At 33.2% G+C, this 12,079-nt stretch overlaps 1 protein-coding gene across 4 annotated transcripts in view; it reads left to right on the top strand.

Moving 5' to 3' along the window:
- The window catches only part of LOC311188069 (cryptochrome-1), a gene marked incomplete at both ends in the record, with an annotated part of 32,676 nt that extends 21,102 nt beyond the window's left edge, over nt 1-11,574 (top strand). For 2 of the 4 annotated variants that reach the window (XM_084259838.1, XM_084259837.1), the window contains 11 exons: nt 821-929; nt 2,052-2,194; nt 5,065-5,249; nt 5,633-5,721; nt 6,582-6,722; nt 6,804-7,115; nt 8,431-8,582; nt 8,807-9,009; nt 9,125-9,220; nt 9,960-10,031; nt 11,477-11,574. In XM_084259838.1, coding sequence (XP_084115964.1) covers nt 821-929; nt 2,052-2,194; nt 5,065-5,249; nt 5,633-5,721; nt 6,582-6,722; nt 6,804-7,115; nt 8,431-8,582; nt 8,807-9,009; nt 9,125-9,220; nt 9,960-10,031; nt 11,477-11,574 — 1,600 coding nt within the window. Of the gene's footprint in view, nt 1-820; nt 930-2,051; nt 2,195-5,064; nt 5,250-5,632; nt 5,722-6,581; nt 6,723-6,803; nt 7,116-8,430; nt 8,583-8,806; nt 9,010-9,124; nt 9,221-9,959; nt 10,032-11,476 lie in introns of those variants that run through there. The other 2 variants (XM_084259839.1, XM_084259840.1) reach the window with 2 other exon arrangements.
- Nucleotides 11,575-12,079: the final 505 nt, after the last annotated feature.

The following is a 12,079-nucleotide window of genomic DNA, read 5'->3' as shown; positions in this document are numbered from 1 at the left end:
TGAAATGATAGAGAAAAGAATGAGGTTGAACTTTCTAGAAGTGACTGTCTTTCCAAATTACTCTTGGGGAGCATTCCATTTCTTCACTATAGAGATGCAGGGTAAATCATCTTTTGCAATGCCCCAGAAATTTCCTCATATATCACTCATGTGTAAGCTTTGTTGGTATTTATTTTATTGAAAAAATCTGTCACCCCACCTGCCTCATGAAGTCCTTTTTAAAAACTTAGTCTGGTATTCTTTCTACTGAGAGTTAATGCCACATAATTTACAATCTATTTTACCCTCAGTTTCTTTTACTGTAATTAGAATAGAAATTTGAAATAGGTGTTAGGTTTTCTCTTTCTTCAATAACTACAATATCCCCTAATAAAGTACCCAAATTCTTAAATTATTCACTTGCTCAAAGAAGATGCCTCCATTTGTTTCCCAGTAGAAAATGTTCCAGATTTTTCAAGGTAGCTTTTCTGTATGAACTTGACTTTATTTCACCAAGTGTAAACAATAAAGTCAATTCACTTAATTACTTTGACACTTCTTTACATAATTTTTATGTTCACAAGTTCAATCTTAGTAATAGTCACCTTTATTTATTGAAGGTTATTGATTTAATTTAGAAACTTAATTTAGAAAATACTGAAAATTTGTGCTGTAGTTTTAAATATTTTAAGTATTATTTCTGGAAATAGTAATTTGCATGTCAGAGGTAATAAGATCATGATGGCTTAGCATTTCAACCTTTAGAATAATATTGATTTTGCAATACACTGTATCTTCTAAATACAGATATTAAGACTCTTAATAATGTTTTCCTCTCTAGATTTTTGCTTCAATGTCTTGAAGACCTCGATGCCAATCTACGAAAATTAAACTCTCGTCTGTTTGTGATTCGTGGACAACCAGCAGATGTGTTCCCCAGACTTTTCAAGGTAAGATATTTGCATAAAATAACCTCTTGTTAGAGGAGACACATATTTGGTAAATAAGGCATCTGTATAATTTAAGGTATGGGGAAATGACATTTTAAATTAAAAAGTGTGTTAATGTTTTTTCTTTTATAAAAAAGTTATGTGGTAAAAACCAGAGAGTGAAAAAAAAAAGGTTTACAAATAGTTAAATCTTTCTTCTACTTTAAACTGTTAGTTCTTCTCCTGGAAGCTATAAACTATTATCAGTTTCTTATCAACAAATTGTTTTTCAAGGAATTATTTCTGGGACAGATGCCCAAAATGCCTTAGATGAATGCATGAATATAAAGATGTACAATGCAATATTAATAGCAATGTTTTTTTTTTAAACTTACCACAGGGAATAGCCCTTGTCTAATTTGTGAGGGTTTGGAGAATTATAGTGTTTTCTATACAGCCAGTTAAATCATGTTAAAATTACAGGTGATTTTTTTTTAACCCTTGTAAGATGTATCAGAATAAATTTTAGAATTTAAACATCTTTACTACTACCCTTGGAAATTATTTAATTGCCATAATTCATTCTCTACTTTTAAAATCACTATAAGGAGAGGAACAGAGCTTATTAATATAATCCTGACACTCAGTAAGTAGCTGCTATTATTATTATTATCTTCATATTTTCCACAGTTAACAGTCTTTGGTTATCAGAAATGAAGCATTATAAAACAGAATGTCTCAGCAAAGCGGACTGTCTGTGAACATGGGCAAGTCACTAAATTTTTTAAATAACCTGATCTGCAAGATGGAGATAGCAACCAGAGTGCCAAGCTCTAAGGATTGTTTTGAGAACCAAATGAGATTCAAGTGTGAATTATTTGAAAAATTAAAGCGCTATATAAACATTTAATGTAGGAAGCTGGTTTTAAGCATAATGCTGAGTTGTATGATAAAACCTAGCACAATGCTTGAATCTAGTGAGTATACATTTCTTATTTACATATTTGGAACTTAAAAATTACATACTTTCTTCATAATCAAAGTTCAGTTATTGTTTAACCTTTTGATATGGAGATTTTGAATTACTCTTTTCCAACCTATGTTGTTATAATAGGAAAGTAATTATGTGTGTACATATTTTAGGAATGGAACATTACTAAACTTTCAATTGAGTATGATTCTGAGCCCTTTGGAAAGGAACGAGATGCAGCCATTAAGAAACTGGCTACTGAAGCTGGAGTAGAAGTCATTGTACGAATTTCACATACTTTATATGACCTAGACAAGTATGTTTTTTCCCTTTTTTTATTATGTAAAATACAACAGTATTTGTCATCTCAACCATTTTTGAGTGTACATTCAATGTATTAAGTACATAGACATGTTAGTTTTAACCTTTGGGACTTAAGTTTATAAAATAAAAATAACATACTCAGAGTTGTGGGAGAATTAAATTAATATATGTCGAATTCATAGCCTTTTATTTAACTACTATGATTTTTATTTACCCAGGGGCAGGTGCCAAAATTATAGATACTGTGCATAAGATAAAAACATTCAGAATTTCACTTTCAAAAGTATTAAGAGTAACACAATTTTCCTTGACTGTAACTCAGCTTATTGTGGTCTTGCTCTGCTGGGCTCTTAGCAATACTAATTTTACACTTTATCTGATACATAGTCATAAACTACTTGACATGTTTTGTTTGATTGTCTTATTTCACATGTGTATATCTTGTCGATCTGGGTGTTAAGTTCACATGCAAATTATATGTAATATTACTTTACATAGCTGTAGCCCTCTGAACTTGGCTTAATATATTATTTCTCAAAATGTTATTCTTGAAATAGTGTTTCCTGATGACTCTTTGTCCAAAAAGAGATTATATAACTATTATATGCTGAAGATTCATAAGATACATTAACTTACTAGTTTTTGGCATATGATTGTCCTTACAAGTGCTGAATCTCCTGATTTATGTCCCTTTCAAAATTATTTTTTAGTTATTTATACTTAAAATCTATTTTAATTTTTTAATGTATGCCTTTGTGACTGGTTTGTTTCTTTCAGCACACCTACATTCATTTTTTTTCCTTAAATCCATTTTCTTTATTTTTCAATTTCTCCCCATCACCTGCCCTTTTGACCTGTGTCCCACTCCTCTGCTTCTTACTCATAGAAACCTCACTTTGTCAATGTCAGTGTCTACTAGTTTATAAGTCCTTATTTATTATTCCTTATTTTACTCATATATGTGAAATTGCCCAGTACTTATTTTAAGTACACATAATTCCCTTCAGCTTCTCCATTTTGCTGTATATGTGGTAACAGTTTATCTTTTGTTATAGCTGAATAGTATTTTTTTATGTGCATATCCCATATCTTCCTTATCCAGTTTTCTCTCAACGGGTTGTTTCCATATCCTAGGTACTGTAAATAATGCTGCAATATATATATGGTATTTCCATTTTTAATGTTTTCCAGACCATTTTCAAAATGGGCAGTTTTACATTCCCACCAATGATGTATTTTAGGCTCCCTCTTTCTACACATCTTCTCCAGCACTTGCAGGAGGTTTTTTTAATGTATGCCTTTCTCAGGGTGTGAAATGATGTTATTACGGTTTTGACTTTTATCTCCTCTATTAAATGATGATGGGCATTTTTTTCATTTATCTGTTGGCCTTCTATATATCTTCTTTGGCAAATTGTCTTTTCAGGTCTGCTGCTCATTTTTAAATTGGTAGTGAAGTTATATGAGTTATTTGTATATTAACCCTTTGTTAGTTATATGACGTGTGAGTATCTCTTCCTGTTCAGTAGGATGTCTTTTTAATCTGCTAATATTTTCTTATGCTGCGTGAAACACTTTAAATTTGAGGTAGTTCCAATTATTTATTTCCACTTCTGTTTCCCTTCCTGTAGGCATGTAGTCTCCAAACACATCTCTAGTGTTAATATCATAAAACATATTGCCATATAGTTGTGGGTTATATCTAAGTTTAATCACATTTGAATTTATTTTTATGTGTGGAATTAGAGATGATCCAGCTTCTTCTTTCACACGTGTCAATCCAGTTTTCTCAGGATCATTTGTTAAAGAGACTCTTCTTTCTCCATTGTATGGTTGTGACTTCTTTGGCATAGGTTAGGTATTGATATCTGCATGGATTTATTTCTGAGCTTTTGATTCTGTTCCATTTATCCATTTATTTCTATTACTATTGTTTTATGATACAGCTTAAAATCATGTAATATGATGTCCATTTTTTCTTCTTTTTCTCTGGATTGCTTGAGCTATTTAGGGATTTTTTTATGCTTCCATATAAATTTTATATTTTTTTGTTCCGTTTCCTTGAAGTATCTTTGAAATTTTAATGGGGAGTGCATTGACTCTATATATTGCTCTTGGTAAAATAGTTATTTTGATGGTGACATCATTTGATGATGACTGTTAATTCTCCCCATCCATGAACATGGTATGTCTTTTGTCTCTAGTCTTGTTCTATGTTTAATAATGTCTTTAAAAGTTGTATAAATCCTGGGCCTCCCCTGGTGGCGCAAGCTATTTAGCGCCGCACTGTGGAGCTATCCACAGCCTCTGCAGCGCAGGTTTGATCCCGGCTGGCCGGCGAGGGTCCCACATGGTGCCGCAGATCTCTCCTGTCGCACCCACTGCTCCCCTCAGCAGTGTATTTCGTCAGTCTGCCTGTTCTGTTCCCTGCTCTGTCTCTGGTGAATCCTTTCACCCTCCCGCACATCTGGCCTGTACCCCGGTTCTTGTATAGATAAATAAATAAATCTTTAAAAATAAAATATTTAAAAGTTGTATAAATCCTTTGGATCCTTAGTTGGCTTAGTTCCTAGGTATTTAATTCCTTTTGATGCCATTATAAATGGAATAGTTTCTTAATTTTTTTCCTTGTTCATTGTTTGTATATAAGAATGCAACACAGTTTTTGTATGTTCATTTTTAACCTGCCACTTTATTGTCATCATTTATTGTTCTTAATAACTTTTAGGCAGAGTCTTTGGTTTCTTTTATATATTGATACATAATATTATATTGTCAGCATAAGTGGGTAGTTTCACTTCTTTTCTAATTTGGATTTTTTTTTTAAAATACTAACTGCATTTTTACTAACATTTGTAATAGGATCATAGAACTCAATGGTGGACAACCACCTCTTACTTATAAAAGATTCCAGACCCTCATCAGCAAAATGGAACCTCTAGAAATACCAGTAGAGACAATTACATCAGAAGTGATAGAAAAATGTACAACTCCTGTGTTTGATGACCATGATGAGAAATATGGAGTCCCTTCACTGGAAGAACTAGGTGGGTGTAAATGGTAATAAGTATGGAATTTATGTGTTAATCAGTAAATGGCACTTCTAATTTTGACATGTATTTGTGTTAAGTGAAGGAGAAGAAAAAGAAAGACTTCAAATAAATCTGTGCATTATTCATGTATTCTATAATTATGTACATCCTAAAGAATAAAGACCCTTTTGCTAGTGAGTACCAGGAAGGAGAAAAAGACCTTGTTATATTCTCTATGTGTAAGAATCTGTATAAGAATCATTTTTATGCTGCTGTCACAATTTTTCTGCAAAGTAATGTAGTATACCAATTATTATGGTTAAATAAAAATGATTTGCATTCCAGAAGAATAATATTTTTTATTTCTTTTCTTTCTTTCTTTGTTCTTTTTTTAATAGGTTTTGATACAGATGGCTTATCGTCTGCAGTGTGGCCAGGAGGAGAAACTGAAGCACTTACACGTTTGGAAAGGCATTTGGAAAGAAAAGTATGATAATGTAGATCATGCACTTTCATATTTCCAAAATGGCACTTTAAACATAATTTCTGTCTTCTTTAGAAACCAGAAATAAATTGTTGAAAAGGAAGTATTGAGAGAAATAATTAAAATAACAAACTTAATCGTCTGAAAATTAACAGCTGTTGTCTCATTTAAATTTCTTCCTCTCTGAATATTTCCCTTTTAGCAACTGCTAATACTGCCTTTCTAGTCCAATGACAATAACTTTGAAATTAGGATAGAGTTCTTCTAACTTTACCTCAGTGTCAAAGAGACAGGTTGAAGGTCCTCTCAGCCATATGTTAGAAATTTGAAGATAGGGCCTCCCTGGTAGTGCAGTGGTTGAGCACTGAGTTGCGAAACTGCCCGCATTCCTCTGCAGCGCCTGTTCGATTCCCGGCCCCCAGTGAGGGTCCCACATGGCATGTAGACCTCTCCTGCCACCCGCTGCTCCCCTCAACAGTGTATTTCGTCAGTCTGCCTTTTCTGTTCTCCGCTCTGGCTCTGGTGAATTCTCTCACCCTCCTGCGCTTCTGACTGTACCCAGTGCTTGTATGAATGAATGAATGAATGAATGAATAAATAAATAAATCTTTAAAAAAAAAGAAAGAAATTTGAAGATAATTTACATCACACGAGTAGGTGTTCCATGAAAATGACTGAAACAAAAGGATGTTCATTTTTATCCTTTTTTGTTTTTATTTAAAACCATTGCTGGGATAGTATGATTTTATTTCTGATTTTATTCCCCAAGTGAACTGTGTCACTCATTGAGAATTTCAACTTTAAGTGCTCTTTTAAAATGGAAATGGAAATTAATTGGTATAATTTTCTCTGTCTGCTTTCAGGCTTGGGTGGCAAATTTTGAAAGACCTCGAATGAATGCAAATTCCCTGCTTGCTAGCCCTACTGGGCTTAGCCCCTATCTTCGATTTGGTTGTTTGTCATGTCGACTGTTTTACTTCAAATTAACAGATCTCTACAAAAAGGTATTATCTAAAACTGGAGCTTATTTTTTAAAATACTTTCTAAATAAGTGTTGATAATACTTCTTTGCTTTTTAATCTTAGGTAAAGAAGAATAGCTCCCCTCCACTTTCCCTTTATGGGCAATTATTATGGCGTGAATTTTTCTATACAGCAGCAACAAATAATCCACGCTTTGATAAAATGGAAGGAAACCCCATCTGTGTTCAGATTCCCTGGGATAAGAATCCTGAAGCTTTGGCAAAATGGGCAGAAGGCCGTACAGGCTTTCCATGGATTGATGCCATCATGACACAGCTTCGGCAGGAGGGTTGGATTCACCATTTAGCCAGACATGCGGTTGCTTGCTTCCTGACACGAGGTGACTTGTGGATTAGTTGGGAAGAAGGAATGAAAGTAAGAGTTCTTCTAATTAATGTATCATGGTCATGTTTTGTTTTGTTTTAATATTTTATTTTATATAATTCTTACATCATTTTTCATCTTTGCACAATGTATGCATTTTCATTATGGTTATATTCTCCATACAATTGCACTCCCCCCTTGTTTTGACTCTAGTCCTTCCTCTCCCTCCCCCCTCCATAGTGTGTCTCTGGTTTATAGTTGCTTGTTGATTTTGATTTTTTACTTTGTATTGATTAGTCTTTTTCCTGGTCTCTTATTTAAGTTTTCTAAATTTCTAGCATGGTCATGTTTTGAAGGCCTATAAGTATAGGTATTGAAACAATTCCTAAAGGTTGTCTACTAGGTAGATTTACTAACAGTCTAATTTTTCAGCTGGCAAAGCATTTAATTCCCATAAAACAGTCACTTTTGGAGAGCAGAATAGTATAAGAGACAAGAGAAATGGTAAAAACTGGTTAACTCAATTAATCTAAAGTCATTTCAGTGACTAAACTAGCCTTGCCATCAAAGGAACTACTCTCTGGACTTACTGGATTGCTTTCTGTATAGGTGATTGTTTCTTTCACAAAAAGGATGCAACTAAGAGTTTTTAGAAATAGTGAATTTTTGTTATAAATTTTAAAATATAAATCATTTCACCCAACTTCAACATCACAGCTTTTACTACAACTTCTATTATGTAAAGTGAAGCATACTGCATTTTATGACATGTTTTACCATTTCTGATCCTGCTTTTTTTGCATCTCTTGTTTCCTAATACAAAGTTGTACTTGAGGTAGATATATAGCACACAGTAAGTGAATTCATAAAAAATAATTTACATTAATTCTGTATCCCTTTTGAATCAAGGAATTCAAATTTAAACTATAGTGCTAGTAATTTTTAAAGTCATTTGTATTTAAGTACTCCTTTTATATAGACCGGTGTACTAAGTTTCTAAGTTTTTGTTGGTCATTTCTCTGGTAGAGTTTTGCTTTCTTGAAAGCCCTACTCATTTTTTTTTTTTAACTCTGTAAACTCCTCATATCCCTTGTCATCCTTTTATATTAGTGAAGAGTAACTTTTTTACTCTCTCTCTCCCCGTAACACTGGTAAATTCCATTTAAAAATCTTCTTATATTGCTTGTTTCTTTCCCAAAATAATTCATTGTAGAACATAACATAGACAAGGAAACTAATTTGGAAATGTTCAATTTTACAGTCTAGGTAAGATTTTCTTTGCCTGACTTTTGATCTGTGTGACCTGGAAGAATGCCTGCTTTCAGAATTGTGAATGCAAACTAATTGGTTACTGTTACTTTCAAAGGTATTTGAAGAATTATTGCTTGATGCAGATTGGAGCATAAATGCTGGAAGTTGGATGTGGCTTTCTTGTAGTTCCTTTTTCCAACAGTTTTTTCACTGCTATTGCCCTGTTGGTTTTGGTAGGAGAACAGACCCCAATGGAGACTACATCAGGTAAATAAGGGTGATTTTTATTCAATTTGAATGCTGAATCCAGGAGAAGTTTTTCATGTTTCAGCAAAACTTAAAGTATTCCCCACTCATGATGGGCAGCAGAGATGAAGAGAAAGACAAATCATTTAAATGGTATTGATTTGATTTTGGTCACTCATTGTGAATAGTTTGTTATAATTTATTATAGTTCAATTTATTAATAACTTTCTTCCTTCTCCCAAAAGGCGTTATTTGCCTGTTCTAAGAGGCTTCCCTGCAAAATATATCTATGATCCCTGGAATGCACCAGAAGGAATTCAGAAGGTAGCCAAATGTTTGATAGGAGTTAATTATCCTAAACCAATGGTGAACCATGCTGAAGCAAGCCGTTTGAATATTGAAAGGATGAAACAGATCTATCAGCAACTTTCACGATATAGAGGACTAGGTATGTCGGTAACTGACTTTGATTTGTTTCTTTGACAGCTGTTTATGTAACTATCCTTGATTTTTACCTCAATCATCATTTAATTTTTTTAATCAAGGAATTTTTTTCCCTTCAGGTCTTCTTGCATCAGTGCCTTCTAATCCTAATGGAAATGGAGGCCTCATGGGTTATTCTCCTGGAGAAAATATCCCAGGTTGTAGCAGCAGTGGAAGTAAGTAAAAAGGAAATTTCTGCATTTGGTAACAGAGGTTAATAATAAAATATATTGTTCGTTGAACTTCACAACAGTTTTATTTTTAAAGATCTATCTTTAAAATGTGATAGTTTTTCATACCCCTGCATATATATGTGTTATATACACACATACACAAACACACATCCTTACCATGAGTGAGATTTTGGACATGGAAAACATCTTAACATGTTTTAAGCATTTGAGTCAAGGTAAAAAAGATCTTCTTTACCTTGAATAAGGAAAGCAATTTTCAGGGTTAAATAAGAGTTGCATATCACATTCTTTGAATGCTCATATGAATTAAAATATCAACATGGCACACATATTTATTAATTTATGGTGGGGATATCCCTTTCCAGTGATAGAAGCCTTCTCCCTAATCAAGACATTCCACTTTTCCATTTTCAAATACCTGAAAAACTGAATTCTTTATCCAGAGGAAATTGATGAGCATGAAAACCAATAAAAATAAGTACATTATATTGTTCAGTCCATAAGGTAGCCTCTCAAGTGGACAGAATGCTCATATTTTTCCATAATCTGAACATACTGACAAAAATGTTTCTGAACCCTACTTCTCGTTGCCAACCCATTCTCCTATAATATTGTTTCTTTTCAAAAAAAATTTTTAATTGCTCTGGCTGGGTAACTGCCACATTGTCTGTGTGTTATATGATTTGCATAGTTTAATTCATTATGTTTTAAATACTAACAGGTTGTCCTCAAGGGAGTGGTATTTTACATTATGCTCATGGAGACAGTCAGCAGACTCATTTATTAAAGCAAGGTAAGAATGAAGCAGTTGAGCGTATAGATTTTTTTTTCACCCTTCCCATCTTAAAAATACATTATTAATTTTCATACATGATTTTAAATTTTTTTATTGTGTTAGCATTGGTTTATAACATTATATAGGTTTCAGGTATACAGCATTATAAATCAGCATTTGTATATACTACATTTTGTTTGCCAATAAAAATCTAGTTTCCATTTTTCTACATACAGTTGGCCTCTTTAACATGATATATTCTCCTCTCTTCCCCTCTGGCTTTTCTTAACTATTGTTTTGCTCTGGTCTGAGTTTTTGTTTTTGTTTCATTTGCTCATTAGTTATGTTTCTTTTTCTTCCACATGAGTGAAATCATTCAGTTCTTTGTCCTTCTCCACCTACCTTTTTTTGTTTAGCATTAAACATCCACTAAGTTCATGCATGTTGTTGCAAATGGCAGGATTTCATCCTTTTTTTGTAGCTAAGTATTCCATTGTCCACATATACCACATCTCCTTTATTCAGTCATCTCCTAGTGGCACTTAGGTTGTTTTCAACACTTGGCTATTGTGAATGATGGCTGTGGTTTTGTATCCTTGAGACAGATACCCAGAAGTGGGATGGATAGATGGATTGTATAAAATACCTATTTTTAAAAAAAATTTTTTTAGAAAACTCCCATGTTGTTTTCCCTATGACTGCACCAATTTGCATTTGTGCTAACAGTGTATGAGGGTTCCCTTCTCTCCAAATCCTCACCAACACTTGTTGTTTCTTGTCCTTTTGATAAAAGTTACTCTTGCAGGTGTGAAGTGTTACCTTGTTATTGATATTTTGATTTGTACTTTCCAAAACATAAGAGATGATGAACATCTTTTCATGTGCCTGTTATTTAGCTCTGTGTCTTCTTTGGAGAAGTGTTTATTCAGAGCCTCTGCCCATTTTCTTTATTAAGTTCCTTTTTTGTGGTTGAGTTGTATGAGTTATCAATGTATCTTGGATATCAACCCCTTGTCAGAGATCTGATCTGCAAACAGCATCTTCCATTCAGTAGGTTGCCTTTCATTTTGACCATGGTTTCTTTTCTTGTCCAGAACTTTTCAGTTTTATATAGTTCCTTTATTTTTTTTAACTTTTGCTTCTCTTGCCTTTAGAACCAGATCCCCAGATATCTCTAAGGCCCATCTTAAGGAGCTTGTGTCCTGTATTTTCTTCTATGTGTTTTATGATTTCAGGTCTTAACATCCAAGTCTTTACATCTGTTTTGAATTAATTTTTGTGGATGGTGTGAGATAATGGTCTAGTCTCATTCTCCTGTATGTAGTGTCCCATTTTCCTAGCATAATTTATTGAAGAGACTTTCCTTGTTTCATGCTATATATTCTTGGTTCCTTTGTGGGTTTATTTCTGTGGTTTTATTTATGGGCTCTCATTTCTTAAACATGTGTTTTTAAAATGTCTAGGAAGAAGCTCTCTGGGCACTGGTCTCAGCAGTGGGAAGCGTCCTAGTCAGGACGAGGACATGCAAAGTCCTAAAGTCCAGAGACAGAGCACTAATTAGGTAAATACTTGGGAGCTTTATTTCTTGCTTTAGTAGAGTGTGTAGTGAACCTAAGTTAACATAATTTACGTAATAAAGCTGATCTCTGTTTTTAAACCAGATAATATGAGGCCTAAATTTTTCAGTGACTGAAACAAAATCAGTTAATTCCAGGACAAGAGAAATATATCTCTACTGGACAAAACGTTGCACTCAGCTTTATGGTCATCTGCATCAATGAACTTTGAATTTTTTTCTTGACTTCTTTTTTTCACTTTTTTATTGAAGTCACATTACATAAACTTAAAATGTGCATCATTAAAAATCAACAATGATTTTAAATTTGAAAAGCTTATGATACTATGCTAGTTTTTCACAGAAAAAGACATCTTTTTTCTTTGCTATGTGACCAAAAATCTTAGAACAATTACAGTGGCCTTATACATTTTAGTAGTATTAATATAATCCCAAATGAACCTCCCCCAAAATCTTTGCCTCTTAAGTGTTTATAAATTTCTTTTATCTA

The sequence above is a fragment of the Talpa europaea genome (assembly GCF_964194135.1).
Source record: "Talpa europaea genome assembly, contig: HAP1_SCAFFOLD_157, whole genome shotgun sequence".
Taxonomy (NCBI): domain Eukaryota; kingdom Metazoa; phylum Chordata; class Mammalia; order Eulipotyphla; family Talpidae; genus Talpa; species Talpa europaea.
Note: the sequence above shows the minus strand (reverse complement) of the source record. Positions and strands in the feature narration are given on the sequence as shown.